At 42.7% G+C, this 22,505-nt stretch overlaps 1 protein-coding gene across 2 annotated transcripts in view; it reads right to left on the bottom strand.

The window, feature by feature from the left end:
- TESC (tescalcin) overlaps window positions 1-8,354 on the bottom strand; it is a 67,575-nt gene extending 59,221 nt beyond the window's left edge. The window contains exons 1-2 of one of the 2 annotated variants that reach the window (XM_075262455.1): window positions 7,874-8,354; window positions 7,064-7,664 (exon numbers count right to left, since the gene is read on the bottom strand). In XM_075262455.1, the coding sequence (XP_075118556.1) occupies window positions 7,064-7,121 (58 nt within the window). In that variant the 5' untranslated portion in view covers window positions 7,122-7,664; window positions 7,874-8,354. Of the gene's footprint in view, window positions 1-7,063; window positions 7,680-7,873 lie in introns of those variants that run through there. The other variant, XM_075262456.1, reaches the window with a different exon arrangement.
- Window positions 8,355-22,505: the final 14,151 nt, after the last annotated feature.

The raw sequence follows: 22,505 nt of genomic DNA, 5'->3' as shown, positions 1-22,505 counted from the left end.
TTGCTTGCTCTTTTTAATTATTGAGAAATTCACAATTGTTTGAGTGTTAAGCGGGACTACCTGAGGCCAATGTTATCTAAAACCGTACACATGACACCTTCTCTAGCAAGCCCCCATCTCTAACACATGAATAATGAAAACCCCTAATTGTTATATACCAGAAGGCATCACCTCCAGCACTTCACATGATATTGACCTTATATTCTAATAAATATTGTATAAGTGCGGAGGGCAAAATCTACACTTAAAAGACTGACACACAGGAGTTTAAGGCCAGGTTCACACCCGCTCACACACCGTATGTCAAAATGTACTAATCTTTAAGTTATACAAATAAATGTACCAAAAAAGGTTATGTACTTGTTGCATGGTTGGTATCTGTTTACTTGAGATACTTTTTTTTAAAGGGTAGCACAGTTTTTTCCTTTATCTTTAAGGCTAAGGCCCCACATTGTGGAAACCCAGCTTTTTTTGTTTTAGATTTTGCTGCTTTTTTTTTTTTCAAGCCAAAGTCAAGAATGGTTACAAAACAAATGGAAATATATAAGAAGTTCTTATACTTCTACCTTCTCTTCAATCCACACCTGGCATTGGTTCAATAAACCGCAGAAAACTCTGCAACAGGCTGAGGCCACACATTGCGAAAATACAACAATTTGGCAGCGTCGGAAATGCAGTGGCAAAAAACATGGTGTTTTACAATACCTATAAAGTGAATGGGATTTTGGCTAATGCCATCCACACATTGCTGCAATTACAAAAACCGCCATGTTTTTGTAAATCGCAGCATGTCAATTATGTCTGTGAAACACTGACAAAAATAAGGCAAAAAACGCAATGCGTTTACCAGTGGTCTTTTCCGCAGTGCTTTTTGGCTGCACCTCACTACGTGGGGCCCATAGAGTTTTCCCTCAAACATAATAATACTTAAATTTTTACACAAATAAAAAAAATAAACATTTTTGCAAATATAAGTTATTCAAAAGTTAACTGTTTTAAAGATTTCCTCTAAACATCTCAGCGGTGACAGTCTGTTGTCGTGATAGCGTATCAGTGGATATGAATGATGAATTCAGGAACTTTCAATAGTTTGGCACTTTCCAGAAGACCAGTCATGATTTCCTTATTTTGGCTGGGTTATCTCCTTATACATGTCACTGTCTGATAAGCTGTCCTCAATAAGGAGATCATGACTAAGTTTCTGACAAGTGCCAGACCATAGAAAGTTCCTATATTCATGGTCGTATCCACCATGAATGCAAAATCTTTAAAGGGATGATCTTACTTTTTTTAAATGCTTATATGTGCTGCATATGTGACCAGTAAAATAAAGTCCTCCGTTTTCAGCGGTCCATACAGTTTTCTTTACAAATTTTTGGGGTTCGCCAATCACAAACCACTATTGTATTCTGGGGTCTCTTCAAACTCCAGAGTATAATAATAGAATTCTCCAGAGAGGTGTTTATACATAATAAACAGTGTTACTCACCTCTCCTGAGTTCCAGCATAATTCTTTCAGCTTCTTCTGTTCACATTAATGTCATGAGTAATGTCAAAGACCACTGAGAACTGTCACTGGGCCTCAGCGGCCACATGAACATCATGACGCCAGCACCATTTTGCATGAAGGTGCCAACGTCATTCATGACGCCACTGTGATCAGAAGCCAGAAGACCCACACCAGAGCCCAGGAGAGGTGAGTAACACTGTGTATTATATTTACTTCCCCTGGACCTCTGCTTATTATATGCTGGGGTCTGAAGAGACCCCAGAATATAGTAAAAGTTTATGGGTGGTGAGCCTGCAATAGTGCCAGCTTGATTTTCACTTTCTAAGACACACTGACTTTTTACCCCCACTTTGGATGGAAAAAAAAAGTATGTCTTATAAAATATGAAAAATATGGAATGTTATTTTTGTGTAGCTTAAAATATATAGTAAAATTGAAAAATTGTAAAACTGAACATAATGTACATATTGGGGAGAATTTATCAATCCCTGTTCGCCAGTTTTCTGGCATAGAGGTGATATTGTGGCGCATATTTGGCACAAGGCCCATAAAACGACAGCCTTAATAAATCTGCCCCAATTAATTTGTCGTAATGAGAACTCCCCAAAGAAGAGGCCAAAAGAACAGTGAATGAAAAAGCTGAAAATACTTGTATGAGAACATCAGCAGCATTTACTGTGAACTGTAAAATTCTGATAAATGCAATAATCTGCACAGACTTCTCCAGCTTCAGAAATAATCAAAGACTCATCTATTTTTATCTATTTTTGCATTATGACAAAATTCCATTATTTTTACAGTCTGTTAATAAACCGCTGGTAACGCTGGTTTATGAAGTATTGCTTCTCTTAACAGCATAATATCATTCATGGTATCTGGGTCAGGGTAGAGTTGGGAAATGCTATGTCCACCTTTATAATATCCGACTGAATTTAAAATAAAAAATAAGCAGCTCAGAGTTTGCTTGTTGTCTGTTAGGCCCAGTTCACATCTGCGTTTGGGATTCCGTTTGGGGAGTCCGCAAGCAGCACTTTTCTCTCCACATGTTTCATGCGGAAACAATGTGGAAACTACACGGACCCATTATAATCTATAGGGTCTGTGTGATTTCTTAGCTAATTGAGCAATGGTGGACATAGCCATTATATTATTTTATTTATTCCAAGTTATATTTGTTTTGCTTTTACTTTCATTTTTAAATTGCAAATTGCAGTGCATTGGATGAGTAAGACCTTCAGGTCTTAAAGGGGGTCCAAAATGTTTCCCAACCCAAAAATGCTACTATATACAGGCTTTTAATAGGAGCAGATGGCCACAAAGGTATGTTTATCCTTGTTTTACGGATATGAAAATCAGCCTGCAAGTGCAATGTGAGCAAGTGTGACTTGCCAAATTTACCCATAGGCAACAGCAAGTGCTCTGGCTCTTCTCTGGAATCACCGCCCCTTTACCTGTGAATGATGTCAGTTTCATGTACATTCAGAAAAGCAGAAAGACCCAACAGATTTAGCCATTAGAGAGCTATCCTGACAGATTTAAGACAGAATGGCATTCTGCAGCTTGCTATGTGTTGTAAGGGTGCATTCACACGGAGTAACGTGCCGCGTGATGTGGCACGTATATGGTGTGTGAGACTTTGCGCACCGTAAAAGCTCCCATTGATTTCAATGGGAGCCTGGATCGTATACGCCGCGGTATTTTGCGGCCGTGATCTTGTGGCCGTGATCACGGCCGCAAAATAACGCGGCGTATACGATCCAGGCTGAAATCAATGGGAGCTTTTACGGTGCGCAAAGTCTCACACGCCGTATACCACATCACGCGGCACGTTACTCCGTGTGAATGCACCCTAATACATGTATAATACCATTCAAGATTTTTAATTTAAAAAAAATTACAAAAATATTTTTTTGGCGCATGAAACATACAATTCAATAAGGAAGTGATACAAATGTATCCATAGTCTTTCAATTAAAAAAAATGCAAGGGATAACATTGGTCTTAAAGTGTTAAAGGAATTGTAAGGCTAAGGCACCATGGGACGGTGTGCAGCTAAAAAGCACTACGGGAAAAAAAGCGGCAGCAACACATCACGGTTCTTCACGCAGCTCTTTAAACAGAAAGTTTGTGGAGTTTTCCTCCACAGACTTTCTGTTGCAGTTACACCTATGGGGAAACAGCTGGCGTCTCCATAGGTATAATTGACATGCTTCGATTTCCAAAACTGCGCCATTCTTGGAAATTGCGGTGTGTCCGCACGGCGGTTTTTACCGCAAAATGAGCATGGGATTTGTTAGAATCCCATCCACTTTACCTGTACTGTAAAACGCCACGATTTTTCCCTTGGCAATCGCGGCATTTCCGTCCTGCGGGGCCTCGGCTTAAAGGGGTTTTCCCTTCTCACTTTTTCAGCAGTCTGGCTGCAGTTTCTTCTTCTCACTTCCTGTGTTAACCCCCAGCCCTACTCTTGCTGAATCACAAGACTTATACAGATCAGATAATATGCACATACTATTACAGAATGGACTCAGTGTTATCTGTGTGATTACATAGAGAGATAACAGACTGTATCTTTCTTTATCTATCTTTATTAGCAAACTGCAATTAGCTGAACTGATTGTCCTGCAGCACTGAGTGATGTCACTTGTCCTATCTCACAGGTCTGTGGTTATAGCAATGCTGTGTAAACAATGGGAGGAATAAGTTAACATAACAGGCAAACAAAGCAGAATTTATAAAGCAATACATTTACGAAAAGTTTTCAATTTACATAAGCTACCAGTATAGACAGGATCCTTGAGATGGGAGAATCCCTTTAAGGTTTCAAATTTTCCTATCTGCAATATTTGGATTTTAAAGTAAAGAACTGTCACCAGCTTTAAAAAGTCTGTTCATAACTTGATTTATTTTCACCTGTCAACGCAAATATATAGTTATGTACAGAGACACATCCCCTGTCCCAAAATGGTTGTATAACAAGGCAGATTTGTAGATGAATGACTAGTGGTTTTTAACAACGCAAAAGATTTCTGTAAAAAATGGAAAATTTATATAATATCCCTTCTAGACTACAGTGTAATTGCAGCAAGATGGTATATGACTATACAGTAGCATGTTACTAAAATCAATCACGAGGTCATATGACCAAAGGTAGGCAGTATCTTAGTGAATGAGTACAATTTTAACTAAATTTATAATAAATATATGACATTTTTCTTTCTTTTTATTTCTTACAGATTTGAGGCATTTGGGGGAAATATACAGTACCTCTAGCATTTAACGGGTTGCATAGTCTTGTATACATTATTCCTTTAAAGGGGACCTTTTATGTTCTCAGGCACATGTGGTTTTACATACTGCTAGAAAGCCGACAGTGCGCTGAATTGTGCACATTGTCAGCTTTCTTGTTATGTGCCCCGGGCCAAGAGATATCGGTCCATTACCGATGTCTGCCCACTGTCAGAACGGGGTTCCTGACAGTCTTGCAGGGCTGTGAGGAATGCCCCTGCTGACAGTACTCGTCCATAGCTCTGTACTGTCAGAGGGGGCATTCCTTACTGCTCATCTGTGACACTAAACTGTGAGGAACACCACCCCCTCCCCGACTGTACTGGTTCATAGACTAGTACCGAAGGGGCGTTCTTCACAGATTAGCATCATGGCTGGGCAGTAAAGCATGCCCCCTCTGACAGTACACGGCTATGGACAGTACTGTCAGGGGGAGCATTCCTTACAGCCCTGCTAGACTGTCAGGAATGCCCTTCTGACAGTGGGCAGAGATCGGTAATGGCACAATATCTCTTGCCCTAGTGTCAGCTTTCTAACAGTATATAAAACCGTGTGTGCCCGAGGACATGAAAGGTATAGTATCAAATTATCACCTATATTACTGCTTGCGTATTTCACTTTCTTTTAGCAGTTCTTAGCAGGTCTAGCAGTGTTGACAAAAAGGTCTTAAAATACAGACTGGAATGCTTTTGTTTCATGTCTGCAAGCAGAGATCTTGAAACTGGTAAATACAAAGTCTACTGTAACTATTAACTATGCAATATTATAGTAATATATATAAGCATTAACAAAATCTTTAGTTCTCATTAGAGAAAACCGCCCAAAGCAACCCACAAACTAATAATTGGGACTTTTATTTTTAGCACTTTAAAGCAGTTGGCAGGCTTTTCCTTAAATTTGGAAATGCCAAAGCATGGAAAGGAAACAGTAGCTTTGCTTATATCTTGCTTTCAAGCATCAAGGTCTGAAAAAAATCATCTCTTGTGTATTGTAAATATTGTATTGTAACAAGTACTAGTATGTGCTAATAAGGGGGCGTTCACACTACCGTCGGTCTCCGACATGTAGTGTCCGCTCCTAGTGTCCGCTCAAAATCTGTCACGGACACTAGGAGCGGACACTAGATGTGTCCGTGACACCTGTCATTCAAATGAATGGGCATCGGGTGCGTTCTTTTGCACTCCGTGCCCGTCCTTCCCTGTCCGCAAGAGAAGATGTCCGACTTCTCAAGCGGACAGAAAAGCCCTGCATGCAGGGTTCCTCTGTCCGCTTGAGAAGTCGGACATCTTCTCTTGCGGACAGGGAAGGACGGGCACGGAGTGCAAAAGAACGCACCCGATGCCCATTCATTTGAATGACAGGTGTCACGGACACATCTAGTGTCCGCTCCTAGTGTCCGTGACAGATTTTGAGCGGACACTAGGAGCGGACACTACATGTCGGACACCGACGGTAGTGTGAACGCTCCCTAAGACTTGTTTTAATAAATTGTTGTACAATATAACAGCTGGTGATTATTATAGAGAGCTTAGATGCCATATTCTGACTATTCATTGTATCGTAAATGAGTAAATATGGTCAAATATAATACAAATATTTATAGAAGCCATAACAAAATAAATGTTAAAATAATAGTAAATTGTTAAGGCGTTATTAAAGCCTTGGACGTTTGTGTTTCCCCATGACATCATGGCAGCTAATTTATTAAGACTGGTGTTTCCTACTTCAGTCTGAATCAACTCCCTGTCTGGTGCAAGAGGAACCTGAATTATTAAGAGGCTTCGGTTGTTTAATAATTGTGGCATGCTCCAAAGTGACAGTAGGGACAGCTACACCAGTTTTCTGGCGAGTTATAATAAATTTATTGGGACATCCTGGCCTGCCCTGGTCTCCACAAACTTTTGTAAAAAGTGGTAAGTGGGATGCAGATATAAGGTCCGTGTGCCACAAATGCGCAACAACTATTCCCATGACACCAGATATCTGATGTAGAGGGAATAGTAAATCCTCCCCGAGATCTTTGAGAAGGAAATTACATTTTAGCACCTAAAACTACCAAACTAGTCCACCCACTAAGTGCAATGTCACCCATCAGGTTACATAATATAACAGATTCATTCAGTAATATTGTATAACCCTGCTCAGACTGTCTGCTTATATGGGAGGGTTATACTGGAGAGCTAAGCACTAGGCTGAATGCTGTGGGTGTGTGCTGATGATTGCTACATGCCATATCTCAGCCACTGGACCATGTGTGCTACTTACAGCCCGTCTTCTCGATAAGTTCCGGACTCACTGGAGATCTAGACTGTGACAGCCCCATGATATGGTCCAATGAGGAGAGCCCTGGCCTCAGGATTTCCTTCACTAGTTTCCAAAGACAGGTGCCTTTTGGTGCAGTTCAATAGAGATTCCCAACTTCCCAGGAGAGGAGACAGGACATCATTTGTTTTATTATCTCAGTATGCCAGAGATAAATGTGAAGTTCTTCTGTGCAATAGAGGTGACACACCTGGGGCAATCTTGTGTTACTATATTCAGCACAGTAGGAGCTACTGGTATAGTAACTCTAGTACAACCTGGTGTAATCCTATCCTTTACAACAGCATATCCAGTAGAAGAGGTGCTCCAGGATACCTTCTTGTGTTATTATATTCAGCAGGACAGATGCTCCAGGTATAGGTCAGGTATTACTACCTAGTAGAGGAGTTGCTCCTGACTACAGTCACTGGGTGAATATTTACAGCAGAGGAAAAGATCCATGTGCAGCCCTTGTCTTACTGTGTCCAGAAGAGGAGAGTCTGGTGCAGATGATGAGTTACTATATCCAGCAGATGAGTTACTATACCCAGCAGGATAGCAGCTCCTGGTGCAGATGAGGAGTTACTATATATATGAGCATCAGACCCTGGTGCAACAGATGAGTTACTATACCCAGCAGACCATCAGACCCTGGTGCAACAGATGAGTTACTATACCCAGCAGAGCAGAAGTTCCTAGTCCAGCAGTTGAGTTACTTTACCCATCAGTTCCTAGTCCAGTAGATAAGTTACTATATCCAGCAGGCAGCAGTACCTGGAGCAGCAGATGAGTTACTATACCCAGCAGAGGAGAAGTTCTTAGTCTAGCAGATGAGTTACTTCACCCTTCAGTTCCTAGTCCGGCAGATGAGTTACTATATCTAGTACAGCAGCAGCCCCTGGTGCAGCAGATGAGTTACTATACCCAGCAGTCCCTGGTGCAGCAGATGAGTTACTATACCCAGCAGCAGACTATCACCCCTGGTGCAGCTGCTGAGCTCCTTTGCCCTGTACACTAGCAGGCGCTCGGAGCGGTGCTGCTGCAGTTCCTCTCTGTTATTCTATAGGTTTCTGTGTCCAGGAAGCTTGCTGTACTAATTAGAAGAGACAGATAACACGTCCCCTGGGTCCCTGTGCCTGCCGTGTTACATGGCTCCTTCTCCAGACACCTGCCTGCCTAAATCCACCCGAAACGAGTGTTGTGCTGAAGGACTAGTTACAGGGAGGGGGTGACAGGCAAGTACACAGCAGGTCTATACACGCCGGCTATACGGCATGTCCGGAGCTATAGGCGAAATACTGTCAGCTTCAGTCTGTGTGTCAGGGGATTGTCTCATACAGTATTATATTCCAGCGATGACAGGCTGTGGGACCACATAGCCAGTGTCACTACCCGTATGCATAGATGTAACGTGCTGGGTCTATAGGGCCGTATATTCCTTTAAAGAAACAGTGTGTCAAGTATGGAAAGTCATCGTGTGACACACAGAAATATCTATGAGGAATCCTCACCCAGCCACAAGAGAATGCATTCAGCATAGCTGGGCACTCCTACATGAAGATTACCCGGAGATTCGGAAGAAAATGAAGTTTGTTTCACCAAAAGTCTACAGAAGTAAAATGTATATCAGTGACCCCCAAAAGGAAACCAGTGCCCCCCCCCAAAGAAAATGTATATCAGTGACCCCCAAACGAAAACCAGTGGCCCCCCCAAAAGAAAATGTATATCAGTGACCCCCAAAAGAAAACCAGTGACCCCCCAAAAGAAAATGTATATCAGTGACCCCCAAACGAAAACCAGTGCCCCCCAAAAGAAAATGTATATCAGTGACCCCCAAAAGAAAACCAGTGACCCCCAAAAGGAAATGTATATCAGTGACCCCCAAAAGAAAACCAGTGTCCCCCCAAAATAAAATGTATATCAGTGCCCCCAAAAGAAAACTGGTGCTCCCCAAAAAGAAAATGTATATCAGTGACCCCCAAAAGGAAACGTATATCAGTGACCCCCAAAAGAAAATGTATATCACCAACATAAGGTACGAAAGAAACAAATCACACTGAGTGTATACAAATACAGTAGAAGTTCTCATGTCAGGGAGCACATAAGGGGTTTCTAAGGACAATGTGAATGAGGGGGTAGTTAAAGGGGCTCTATCAGCAAAATCATGCTGCATGAGCCCCACATATGTGTGAATAGCCTTTAAAAAGGCTATTCAGGCACCGCTAATGATATTCTAACCCCCCGTTTTGAAATAAAACCGTAAAAACATATATGCAAATTATACTTATCATCATGCACGGTGGGTGGTGATGCACGGTCCAACGTCATCTTCTGGCACGCCTTCCTCTTCTTCCTCTTCTTTCTTCTTTCGCCGACGCCCTCCGGTCCTGGCTCTTCCCTGGCTTCATCGTCCTCTACTTCTGGCGGGATTGGTACAAATCCAGCGCGTGCGCAGTAGCACTCCCTCCAGAGCGCTACTGCACACGCTTCGGCGCCATTTTTCTCAATGGCAGTACGCTCACGTCCTTGAGGCAAGCGATAATGCGCATGCACCGGATTTGAACCAATCCCGCCGGAAGAAGAGGACGATGAAGCCGGGGAAGAGCCAGGACCAGAGGGCGTCGACAAAAGAAGAAGAAAGAGGAAGGCGTGTCAGAAGATGACGTCGGACCGTGCATGACTGCCCACCGTGCACGAAAGGCTATTCACGCATATGTGGGGCTCATACAGCATAATTTTGCTGATAGAGCCCCTTTAATGGTATTTATTCTTTTATGTGGGGAAGGGGACTCTGTGGTCTGCTGTCACTATTCAGGTACTGTAAGAGCTATATGGACGCCATAATCCACTATTTATATGTGGCAATCAGTGGACTACTCTGCAGAGTCCGAGCTTTCAGTGGCACTTTGGCACTATAGACTATAGAGGCACAGGCAGTAATAAATGGCACTATGTGTTCATACATGGATACTCCAGGGTTCTACTTAAAGAGGACCTTTCATGTCCTCAGGCACTTGCGGTTTTATATATCGCTAGAAAGCAAACAGTGCACTTCTACTTTCTAGCGGTATATAAAACAGCATGTGCCTGAGGACATGAAAGGTCCTCTTTAAGTGACTTATGTTGGTTGGTAAATCTGGTGTATTTTTACAATGTCTAACTTTATTTATAGCACCTTTTAGGGCTAGTTCACACGTGATTACATCGCAGCTTTCCGCTCTGGATTAGGCTCAAATGAATGGGCCTAGTCTGGAAGGTGCTGCGTCTGAATCAGCCGCGGAATCCGCCTGAAGAAAGGGCAGCTCGCTAGCAGTCTACATAAACCACCATTGTGAGGGGGCGGATTATGACGTGGATTCTGCGCCTCATGCCCTGTGTAACTGGTGAACCTTAGGCCTCGTTCACATCTGCGTCGGTAATCCATTCGGGGGAGTTGATGGGCACCCCCCGAACGGACTACCGAACGCATTGGCAAGCGGTGTACAGTGAAAGCACACGGACCCCATAGACTATAATGGGATCTGTGTGCTTTCTGCACAGTCTCCACATGGAAAGCACACGGACCCCATTGTAGTCTATAGGGTGCATGTGCTTTCACTGTACACCGCTTGTCAATGCGTTTGGTAGTCCGTTCGGGGGTCCCCATGCAGACTCCCCCGAACAGATTACCGATGCAGATGTGAACGAAACCTTAGTCTGACATGGTGGTAGACCATTACAAGGTATGACTAGTAGTAAGATCCTTATCCTATAATGATGGAACCCCTTTCCTTCCTTTTATAAATGACTAGCCTCTGCCCACGACTTCGTCTACGGGTTGTTGGCGTTGATGATCGGTCTATATTCAGCAAATTGCTGCCATCGATGGTTTGCCTGCTCCGCCATTTTGGCAGCTCTCAAGCTGTTCTGCTGCTTACCTTGTTCCTCACAGCGTGCCTGTGATTGTTCCAATCTCAGCAGCTCGCTGGGACGCCACATAATGAGCGTGCTGTTGGTTTTGATGATCCACCTGCTCCGGCGTTTTGACAGCTGTAAAGCTGGCTTGCTGCTGAACTCGTTCCTCACGCTGTGCCCGTGATTGTTGCGGTATCTCAGCAGGTCGCTGGGACGCCATATAATGAGCATGTTGTTGGTGTTGATGATCCGCATGTTCCTGCGTTTTGTCAGCTCTCAAGCTGGCCTGCCACTGAACTTGTTTCTTGCACCGTGCCTCTGATTGTTCCGGCATCTCAGCAGCTCACTGGAATGTTATATAATGAGCGTGTTGTTGGCGTTGATGATCGGCCTGCTTCGGTGTTTCGGGAGCTGTCAAGCTGGCCTGCCGCTGAACTCATTCCTCGAGCTGTGACCATGACTGTTCCGGTATCTCAGCAGCTCACTGGGACACCATATAATGACCGTGTTGTTGGCTTTGATGATCCCCCTGAGCGCCGATTGAGGAGAACTCTGTGACTACTGGCTACCTTCATAACTCTCGTATGCAACAAATTAGATTTTCTTTTTCCAGGCATGTTGAAAATTGGCAAACTGCCAATTTGGATTAAAGGTGTTTGGCCATGTCAGTTTTTCAGCAGTGCCTGGAGCAGATCAGATAATATGCAAATGCATGAACACTAACCACTGAGGGTTAAGATAAGATAAGATAAGATAAGATAATCCTTTAATAGTCCCACCTTGGGGAAATTTCAGCGTGTTACAGCAGCATAGTAATACAGATACAGGATAATACAGAGTAATATGTTACAGACGTAGACACAGATAAGCTGAGAAGAGAAGATATACTAGGAGTCCATGGCAGCTAAGGAAAAACAGAAGAGAAAGAGGAAGACCTCATGGTCATCCTCATAATCATTAGTTCTCTGTGCGGAGAGCTCTTCGTTTGGTCTTATGTAGATTATACAGCCTGGTCGCGGTTGGAAGGAAGGACCTGCGATAGCGCTCCTTCTCACACTTGGGGTGAAGCAGACGGTCGCTTACAGTGCTGCCAAGTCCCATCAGGGTCCCATACATGGGGTGGGATTTGTTCCCCCGCATGGAGGTCACCACAGACAGTATCCTTCTGTCACCCACCACCTGTACTGGGTCCAAGGGGCTCCCCAGGACAGAGCCGGCCCTCCTGATCAGCCTGTCAAGTCTATTTCTGTCCCTGGTTGATATACTGCTTCCCCAGCAGGCCACACCGAAAAAGATGGCTGAGGCAACCACAGAGTTGAAGAAGGCCCTAAGAAGTGTCCCCTGGACTCCGAAGGCCCTCAGCCTCCTGAGCAGGTAGAGTCTGCTGTGGCCCTTTCTGTGCAGCGCCTCCAGGTGATCAGCCCAGTCTAGTTTGTTATTGAGGAGCACGCCCAGGTACTTATAGGTCCTGACTATCTCAATACATGTTCCTTGGATCTCCACCGGGGTCGGAGCACCTCTCCGTTTACTAAAGTCCACCACCATCTCCTTGGTCTTCCCAGCATTAATCCTGAGCTGGTTCTGCTGGCACCATTCAACAAAATCCCGGTTTAAGTCTCTGTATTCCCTATCATCGCCATCAGTGATAAGGCCGACTATAGCAGAGTCATCGGAGTACTTCTGTAAGTAACAGCTGGATGAGTTGTGCCTGAAGTCAGCAGTGTACAGTGTGAAGAGGAATGGGGCAAGAACTGTACCTTGAGGTGCCCCCGTACTACAGATCACAGTGTCAGACACACAGTCCTGGGCTCTCACATACTGAGGGCGGTTTGTCAGGTAGTCTAGGATCCAGTTGGACAGGTGATGGTCCACACCACCAAGGTTCAGCTTCTCCCTCAGTAGCCCTGGCTGAATGGTGTTGAACGCACTGGAGAAATCAAAGAACATTATTCTCACAGTGTTCCCGGGTTTCTCCAGGTGAGAGAGAGCTCTGTGAAGAAGGTGGATGATGGCGTCATCTACCCCAATGCCTGGCCGGTAGGCAAACTGGAGGGGGTCCAGAGCGGAGCTCACTAGGGGGCGTAGGTGTGTCAGGACCAGTCTCTCTAGGACCTTCATTAGGTGTGATGTCAGTGCTACAGGTCGGTAGTCATTGTAGCCCATCGGGTTGGGTTTCTTTGGGACTGGTACCACGCAAGATGTTTTCCACAGTTGAGGTACCACCCCCAGCTTCAGGCTCATATTGTACATGTGCGTTATAATACCACACAGCTGGTCACTGCACATTTTAAGAACTCTTGCGCTTATACCATCAGGTCCCCCCGCTTTGTTCGCTGTAATATTCTTCATTTCCTTACACACCTGAGACTCCTGCAGGATCAGATAGTCAGATTGCAGTTGACCGCAGGTCGGTGGGGGTTGGGTCTTGGTGTGTGAGGGGAGGGCGGTTAGCTGACATGCTGGTGGAGGGAGCATTTGCTTGGAGTCGAATCTATTGAAGAATAGATTAAGCTCGTTAAGCCACTTCCTGTCCCCTACTGTTCGGTGCCTTGTCTTTTCCTTGTGTCCTGAAATTGCCTTAAGGCTGTCCCACACCTCAGAGATTCTACCCTCCCCCATCTGTAGCTCCATCTTCCGTCTGTAGTTGGCTTTCCCTTCCCTGATCAATTGTCTCAGCTGTTTCTGAACCGCCCCCAGGCCATCTTTGTCCCCAGACCTAAAAATTCTCTTTTTTTGCTTGAGGAGAGTTTTAATCTCAGAGTTAATCCATGGTTTGTTATTGGAGAAACACCTCACCTTCCTAGTTGGTACCGTGCTGTCCACACAGAAATTAATGTAGTCCGTTATGCAATGTGTGAGTCCCTCAATGTCCTCTGGAAATGAGTCTTGAAACACTTCCCATAAAGTTATATCAAAGCAGTCCCTTAGAGACTCGACACTTCCCTCTGACCAAATCTTCACGGTACGGGTAACCGCCGGTTCTCTGCGCACCAGTGGAATGTATGTGGGTCGCAGATGTACCAGGTTGTGATCTGATCTGCCTAGGGGTGGTAGGGCAGATGAGTTATATGCATCCCTTACATTGGCAAAGAGCAAGTCCAGCGTCTTGTTGTCTCTTGTATGGCAGGTTACATACTGTGTGAAGCCTGGTAGAGTGGATGCTGAGACATGGTTGAAGTCTCCAGACACTAGGAGCAGGGCATGGGGGTGAGATGATTGCAGCTCACTCACAACAGCATGGAGGACTTCACAGGCAGCGTCAGCTTTAGCAGAGGGGGGGACATAGGCAGCTAGTACAATAACATGTGATAGTTCCCTTGGCAGGTAAAAAGGTCTCATGCCCACGGCTAGCAGTTCAATATCCTTTCCACACAATTGTTTCTTAACCACAATATGTCCTGGATTACACCATCTCTCATTGACAAATATTGCAATTCCTCCGCCTATTCGCTTACCGCTCTCCAGTGTTCTGTCCGCCCGAAGAAGTTTGAAGCCCTCCACGGAGGCAAGTATGTCCGGAGTGATTTCAGTAAGCCAAGTCTCTGTAAACAGCATCATACTGCACTCACGAAACTCCTGTTGATGTCTGGTCAGTGCTGTCAGTTCATCCATCTTATTCACAATTGATCTCACATTCCCCATAATGATGGACGGGATCACATGCTTTTTGCGTTTTCTTCCTTCGCGTCTCAGTATGCCGGCTAGTTTTCCGCGTTTTCTGCGTTTTCTAAGTCTCCTTATTAGTTCGTGGGGGATGGTAAGAGCATGCTTGTCCAGCTTGTCCTGCAGCATGCTTCTAAGGTGTAATAGTGTCTCCTTAGTGTAAACCAGTCTTCCTTGTCTGTGTGGAGGCATGCTTCAGACAAAAAGGCTCAAAAAGGATTTCTTTATAAGAGTTTCTGCATCAAATTCCAGCCCATGGTAAGTTCTTATACTAATACTCCTTATAGTAATAGAAAAAAGTGAACAAAAAAGGACGGGATAGAGAAAGATCAGTTTAGTTTCAGCAGCTGTAAACACATGCAGCCACACTCTAGGCAGGCGCAGGGTGAAAAAAAAAAAAAAAAAAAAAAGGAGTTAGTGTGTGTTTACACAAAGAGATAACAGCCCTGGCTTTATCAGAAGGTAGGATAAGAGCAGTGTAATATAGTATGTGAACAAAAATTCATAACAGTCGTGAAGCCATGTCACTTACTGGGATAAAAAGTAGCCTATATTTTATTCGAGGTTACAATCTATCTATGTTCAGAATTTCATTCAAATCCGTTCAGCTGTTTTTTGCGTGATTGACACGCAAACATGCAAATACACAAACTTTTTTTTATAATATAAAGTAGTATATGTCCTATTGTACAGTACATGGCTAGTTCATGTGCCAGGGAATCTCTTTACCATGACTAACAAAACCAGTCTTTCCAGCTTTTCCGTAATTGAAAATACTATAGTCTGAGATCTCACTAAGGCAACATTTTCTAAGGAAGACATAGTGTAAGGGTATATTCACATACCGCAGATTCCTGTAAATCAATTCTGTATATCTGAATGTTGCTGTGTCTGCTGCCAGTGCATGGATTTCTGCAAACCTTATTCAGATACGTGAGAAATTTCTGCAAAAATGTTTCATTTTTATGAACCTACCTGAACATAATTTGATTCAAAAAGTGAAGCTTCTCCTGAGCTAGGTGATGGACTGTGACTTCGTATAACAGTCTTAATAGATTTTCCCCGCCGATGCATGTTGTGACTGAATTATTAAGAAGCTTCAATCTCCTCTACCACATCTTGCGAGGTCCTATGTGCAAAAATTGAAATCTAGATTTTGGGTATAACTCACCCCAGTTTTCTGGTGTGAGTTATAGTAAATCTTTTGGGCTGTGGAGCCCTAATAATCCAAATGTGAAAGATAATGATGTTGAATTCTATTCAAACTAATACATCAGCCACCAAAAGGAATAGAAAAATAGAAAAGCTAAAAAATTTGGGCAGATTCCCACTCTCCTTACTCTTATCCCCCTGTCTAAGCCATGACCATGTGGGATGAATGGTTAGACTATGTATGAGTGAGTATGAGTGGTTTATTGCTCAGTGTTACATCTAAACCTCTTGCCTATATAAGGCCTGTCTGTTTTGAGCACCATTAACCCCTGAGGAGTCAGTGTGGTTTGTTTAAGCTTTATCCCGACGAAACAAGCATGTTGGGTGGCATGCTCAATTTCTTTACTCTATTTTAAACTTTTCCTGAGTGTCTCACAGGTTTTTCCATACCTCCCAACTTTTGAAGAGCCGAAAGAGGGACAGAATATGCGGCACACACCACGCGGCAAATTTAGCTCTGTCCACTTTTATGTTGACTCCGCCCATTCTCATTCATTTTTCATGTGCCCCCACACAGTATAATCTTCCTACAGTCATCTGTAAATTATATTCCCCCTCCATCTCTCCCAGTTTCATATAACCCCTTTATCTGCCCCCAGTTTCATGTCCCCCCATCTCTGCCCCCAGTTTCATGTCCCCCCATCTCTGCCCCCAGATTCATGTCCCCCCATTTCTGCCCTCAGATTCATGTCTCCCCCCTTCATCTGCCCCAGTGTCATGCCTTTCTCCCCCCTTCATCTGCCCCAGTGTCATGCCGTTCTCCCCCCCTTCATTGCCCCAGTGTCATGCCGTTCTCCCCCCCATATGCCCCAAGTTTCATAGGCCCCCTACATTACGTTCCCCTCAATGTTTAACACAAATACTTATACTCACCTTCCAATGCTCCCCCGCCGTTCTCTCACTCCACTCACATAGTTGTAGGCCCGATGTGATGTCATCACATCGTGCCTACACACGCCGAAGCCGGAGCGCAGCAGTAAGGCAGGAGCTGAGCTGTGACAGCTTCTGCTTTACTCGCTTATATGTTCAACTCATCGGCGTCAGTTGAAATCGGGACGGTTGGGAGGTATGGGTTTTCCTACAGGTTGGCCACAATATAGGGATAGGTTCCCGTCAGGTCATTCACCATTAGGGTAATGTTCCTGAGTTAGGTATATAGGGTTTTTATAGGATTACATCCCCTTTATCATCCTCTTTAGTACCCTGTATCTCTCCCCCCCCCCCCCCCTTTTGCCTATTTACCCTTGGCCTCCACCACGTTTGGTCTAACCTGTTTGTGTACTAGTGTGTTACCAGTAGCTACCTCCTTTATGCAACTTCATGCAACTTCATCTGACTGGTGAGTGCAACTGGTTTATTTTTCATGGAGGCCGCCATGCCAGTGTAATATGATCATTTGATTATACAGTATGCACTGGTCCACTTACTTACCTTCCCCGCCTATTTTATAGATGGATATTAATGCATTTTTATTAAAAGTTATATTGTAGCTTTTCTATTTTTCTATTCCTTTTGGTGGCTGCTGTGGAGCCCTTCCCGGGCCGGGCCCACCTTTATATTTGTCCTGTTCTGCTCATTTTTTGAAAAAGTGGTGGTAGGTTGGAAAATGGAGAAGGTGGAACATTTCCAGCACAGTTTTTGGTGCAAAGAGTCATGCACCCAAAATATCGCTTTTGCTTCAATAAACTGACTAGTCTATTTTAGAAATCCCCCCCACTATGCTTCTCTTTGAGGGGACAACCTTTTTATCATCTCCTCTCTAGGAGCCTCACAGCAATACTTGATGAGCATCACAAGATGGAAACAGGATTCTGCTTTTAGTAGGCCGAGGATCTACTCACTTGCCGGGTTATAGTAACCACTTCCAGTTTTATTGTGATTGCTGTGGGTGAACACCATTGATATACATAACAATGAGGTTAATATGGTATTTATATTTCATAACAACATCAATAGCACTACTAGGAGCTTCAGTGCCAGGAAGTAAAAGAAGATCAGATTAGATGAAAAGGTGCCAGTCTGCAGAGTTGTTCTAAAGGAGGCGGAGGAGGCATCATGCCCATGACTGATAGCACTGCCATGCCAGATGTTATCTAACTTCATGTCAGGAAATACATTCTTTGCTGTTTTTTCTCTACAGGCAAAAAGTTGATGACAATCTGTAAAACCCAGCAGAGGAATTTGCAATAAAAGGAGGAATGTGTTCAATACCAGGCAAACATTTAGTGTACTCAAATGGGTATTTTCAGTAGGTAAGTTGGTCATTGTGGCAAGTTTGTCGTCCAGGAACAAAATGTTAAAGTATTAAAAGCTGAGCTAAAGTCAGACTTTATCCCTATAAAATGGTTGAGAATTTTTTGAAGATCTGCACCTCTCCTGAAATGTCAACTGTTTTGAACACACTGATTTTTCTAATAAAATAATGACACTGGGTCATCCTTCTTATAATTCTGCATTGTGATGTATTAATAGATTGACAACTGGGTATTACCATTGCCCTTGTCAAAGAGGTGTATTCCTATATAGACATTAGCAGTTTCTGCAGGGACACAACCACTGGTAATATCCAAATGGCAATGTATTCCTAAATATCTGCAAGGAATAATAGAGGAACAGCACAGAGTTAGGAGGATCACTAATAGGTTCACCTCCAGGACTAGATCACTGCTTTGAATCCCAGAATGAGTAGAGATTAAAATGAATAAATACAAGTTGTATCAAATCTTTTACTAGAAAACTATATATTAGTTGGCTTATCTCCTGCATGTTCATAGTGACAGGCTTCCTTTAAGGACAGGACCCCAAGTAGCTCAAACACAGTGATTTGGTTAGAAGTAAAACAAGGAAACCTTTGTGAACTGGGATGCACCAAAAAAGGTGTAGGTTCTCATGACAAGAACATAGTTATGCATCTATACAAATCACTAGTACGGCCACACATAGACAATTGCACACAATTTTGGGCCCCAATATACAAGAAGAACATATCTGAACTAGAGAGAGTGCAGAGAAGGGAGATCAAAATGATTAGGGGAATGGGTGGACTGGAGTACAACGATAGATTAACAAACTTGGGGTTATTCAGCTTAGAGAAAAGATGTCTACGGGGAGATCTAATAACAATGTACAAATACATGAAGGGACAATACAAAGAACTTTCTAAGGATATTTTTACTCCTAGGCCAGTGACAGTGACAAGAGGACATCCTCTACGTCTGGAGGAGAGAAAGTTTCACCTGAAACATAGAAGGGGATTCTTCACAGTAAGAACAGCGAGGCTCTGGAACTCTCTGCCCAAGGAAGTGGTGATGGTGGATTCATTAAACAAGTTCAAAGAGGGCCTGGATGCCTTTCTTGAAGAGAACAATATTACAGGTTGTAGACTCTAGAATTTAAGGACACGCTGATCCAGGGTTTTTATACTGACTGCCAGATTTGGAGTCGGGAAGGAATTTTTCCCACAAAATGGGGCAATTGGCAAAGGTGGGGTTTTTTGCCTTCCTCTGGATCAACACTGTATAGGGATTGTATTGTTATAGGTTGGACTTGATGGACTGGTGTCTTCATCCAACCTCATCTACTATGTGGTGTCAGCACAGCAGAGACTTTAAGTGGTTTTACTACATTGCTGATATGGGTATGTAACGCTTTATATCGTGTGCTGTGATTACACGTAGGAGTTATATTTGTGCAATAGCAGAGGTTACATGATCTGCATTACTGTTGTCCTTGTGATATATGTATTTAACCACCTGTAACACTACTCCCCGTTTACTCTACCACACATCATGATGTTTTTGATGTATTATTTCCTGCACGAATAGCATATCCATCCAGACTCTACCTTTTATATGCTGACACCAAGTTTTTGTACTGTTGTTTCTGTCTTGTCTTTCTATGCTTATATGTTTTTTAATCATGTATTCAATAAATTTTAGCTATTATTATTATTTTGAGTGCTTCCTTATCCTCCTTTTTTGTTCTTCTGTAAATTTCCAGTAGTAAGAGCATGCATATATAGGGCTTTTATATATATATTTGGAGATAACACTTGTTCTAAGAACCCTCTGTGAGTTATCTCTCCTCTGTGTTGTACTATGTATTTTTCTAAGTTGTAACTTTCTGTGAAAAGCATTTAGTAAAAACATGTTGTTTTTTTTTCCACAGCTCTTTTTGGCAGTGGCTCGCTTTATGGGGCCTTAACCCAAAGAGGTTTTCCAGGCATTTGATATTGATATCAGATTGATAAATGTCTGACAATTGACAAACCCACCGATCAGATGTTCTCAGCAACCACTGGCACCAGAACTATACAGTGGACAGAGCTTGAAGTAGATGGCTCATTGAACTGGATAATAGTTGCAGATTTCCCAAAACCCTGGAAAACCCTCTGTAAGTAATTCTCTTTTGTTCTACTGTATTTGTACAGATTCTAAATGACCCACAGATTGTAAGCTATCACAAGTAGGGCGCGCACTCCTATTGTTTGACATTTTTTGTCACCTTGTAATATCAAATATTGTCTGTTCATGTGTCCTCTGATTTTATCAAGTGCTGTGGAATATGTTGGTGCGATATAAATAAAGTTATTATTATTTTATTGCACTCCTGCAGACTCCATATTTATAAACTTTGGCAAGAAATGTTTCAAACTCATATGAACATATTCTTTATGACACCTAATAAACTATATGGAGAAAAGTATTGGACGCATTTCTTAATCAATGGATTAAGGTGTTTCGTTCAGTCCCATTGCCACAGTTGTACTGTATAAGGTCTATCACCTAGTCATGCAGTCTGCCCTTAGACGGGGCTTACGGTTTTTATTTTTTTAGTTAAAGGGATTGTCCAAGAAGATTTATTTTATATACAAGCACCAACATGTTCTCTCTTCTCCAATTTTCACAAATACTTACGTATATTATGGGGCTGGTAGACTGTAGTAAAACAGGAGTAGGTGAAAACAGGAGAGGAGGTAGGAAGCGCTAGTCCCAAATAAGTGACCTGGGATCAGATCTAGTCCGGACCCGCGAAACATGTCCTATATGTGTCTATTTTTCTGCCCTACTGGACACAATACAAGTCTATGGGTTCATATTTAACCCTTTAAGGACACAGGGTAGTTTGGGCATTAATGCTTGGCAACTTATTTCATATTTTCCATCTACACCTTCAAAAATTCATAACTTTTTATTTTTCTGGTGACCTAGCTATGTGATGCTTATTCTAGCAGTGACAGGTTGTTTATTTGGCACCATGTTGGGGAACATATAATGATTTGATTCACTTTTATTAATGTTTTTGAAGGGGTCTGTGTGAAAAAAAAACCTACAACTTTATTTTTTGCATTTTGTTTTTACTAAGTTTACCCTCCATTAACAATGATATGGTAGCTTTTTGTGGCAGGTCATTACAATTATGATGATAGCATATTTATATTGGTTTTATTATATTTATGTTATTATTATTCAAATGAAGACATCCATTAACTAATCCGCCTGTAAATACAGAATTGAGTATCCGCTGTGTAACCGTTTGGATTCAGTTTTTGGATCAATACGCTTTTTAAAACGGTTCAGCAGCAGACAGATAATAGGTGCCGGTGTGAACCTAGCGCGACCTGGTATGGGATCTTAACTACAGGTTGGAATTTCTCTTCTTCACAATTAATACCTCCTTTTTTTTTTTTTTTTTTACATCTGGTTAGAACAGAAAACTTTTATTACACAATCTTTTTGAGCTGCTCAGCTTTCCAGTAAAGGGAGTCTACCACCACAAAACCACTTTCAAACCACGTATATACTGTTATAGGGGATTTTACTGACATACTGCCCATACCATCCTTGTGTCAAAGTGTAGTCTGTTGTTCTGAAGGCAAGTATGGTGAATTTGTAGCAAGCATGAGAAATGAGTGTTGCGCACAAACCCCTATACGAACTGAGCTGTCAAGGAGCATCATGATATTATCATTCTCACGCTATGGAAGTGTTCTTTTCCTGTTGAATGGACAGCTGATGTTGATCCTGGCTGTTTCCTATTTTTGAGTAACTGATGTTAAGCTGTGTTGTGCTAAACATCATCTACCTTGCGTAGAGTATTTCTTAGCTGCAACATTACTACACTCAAGAAGTGGGAATCTGGATGTCCTGTCCTTGGGTAAGTCAGAGTAGAGGACGGTGAACCCAGCCTAGAGTTACTTAGTTGATGTAGACGGAGTGAGCTGCAGACCCCTGGCCTCTACACTACTTAAATAGAGTTGGCCTTCCACTCACATACTTTAAGTTCACATAGAAAGATAACTGTCAAGTTAGACAAGGAAGGAAACTATAACAACAATCCATTTATTAGCTTGAAACAACCGAGATACTGAAGGAAACCAGGCTGAGAAACCATGATAAGAGCTCTAAACAAAGCTCCCTCATATGTTAAAGAATATGACACATATATTAACAAAGGTACCCATGCGGTAAGGATAGAAATTCTTTCCATAGAACTAACGTGGAAGTCAGGGCATTCAGATTTATACATTTCATGAACGCATCAGACATATTGGGTAAATTTCTATGGCAATTTCTTTATGATGAAGTAGCACAAATACACTTCTAATTCACCATACAAACCACATATATAGACACAA

Source organism: Leptodactylus fuscus, chromosome 1 (genome assembly GCF_031893055.1).
Source record: "Leptodactylus fuscus isolate aLepFus1 chromosome 1, aLepFus1.hap2, whole genome shotgun sequence".
NCBI classification, from domain to species: Eukaryota; Metazoa; Chordata; class Amphibia; order Anura; family Leptodactylidae; genus Leptodactylus; species Leptodactylus fuscus.
Note: the sequence above shows the minus strand (reverse complement) of the source record. Positions and strands in the feature narration are given on the sequence as shown.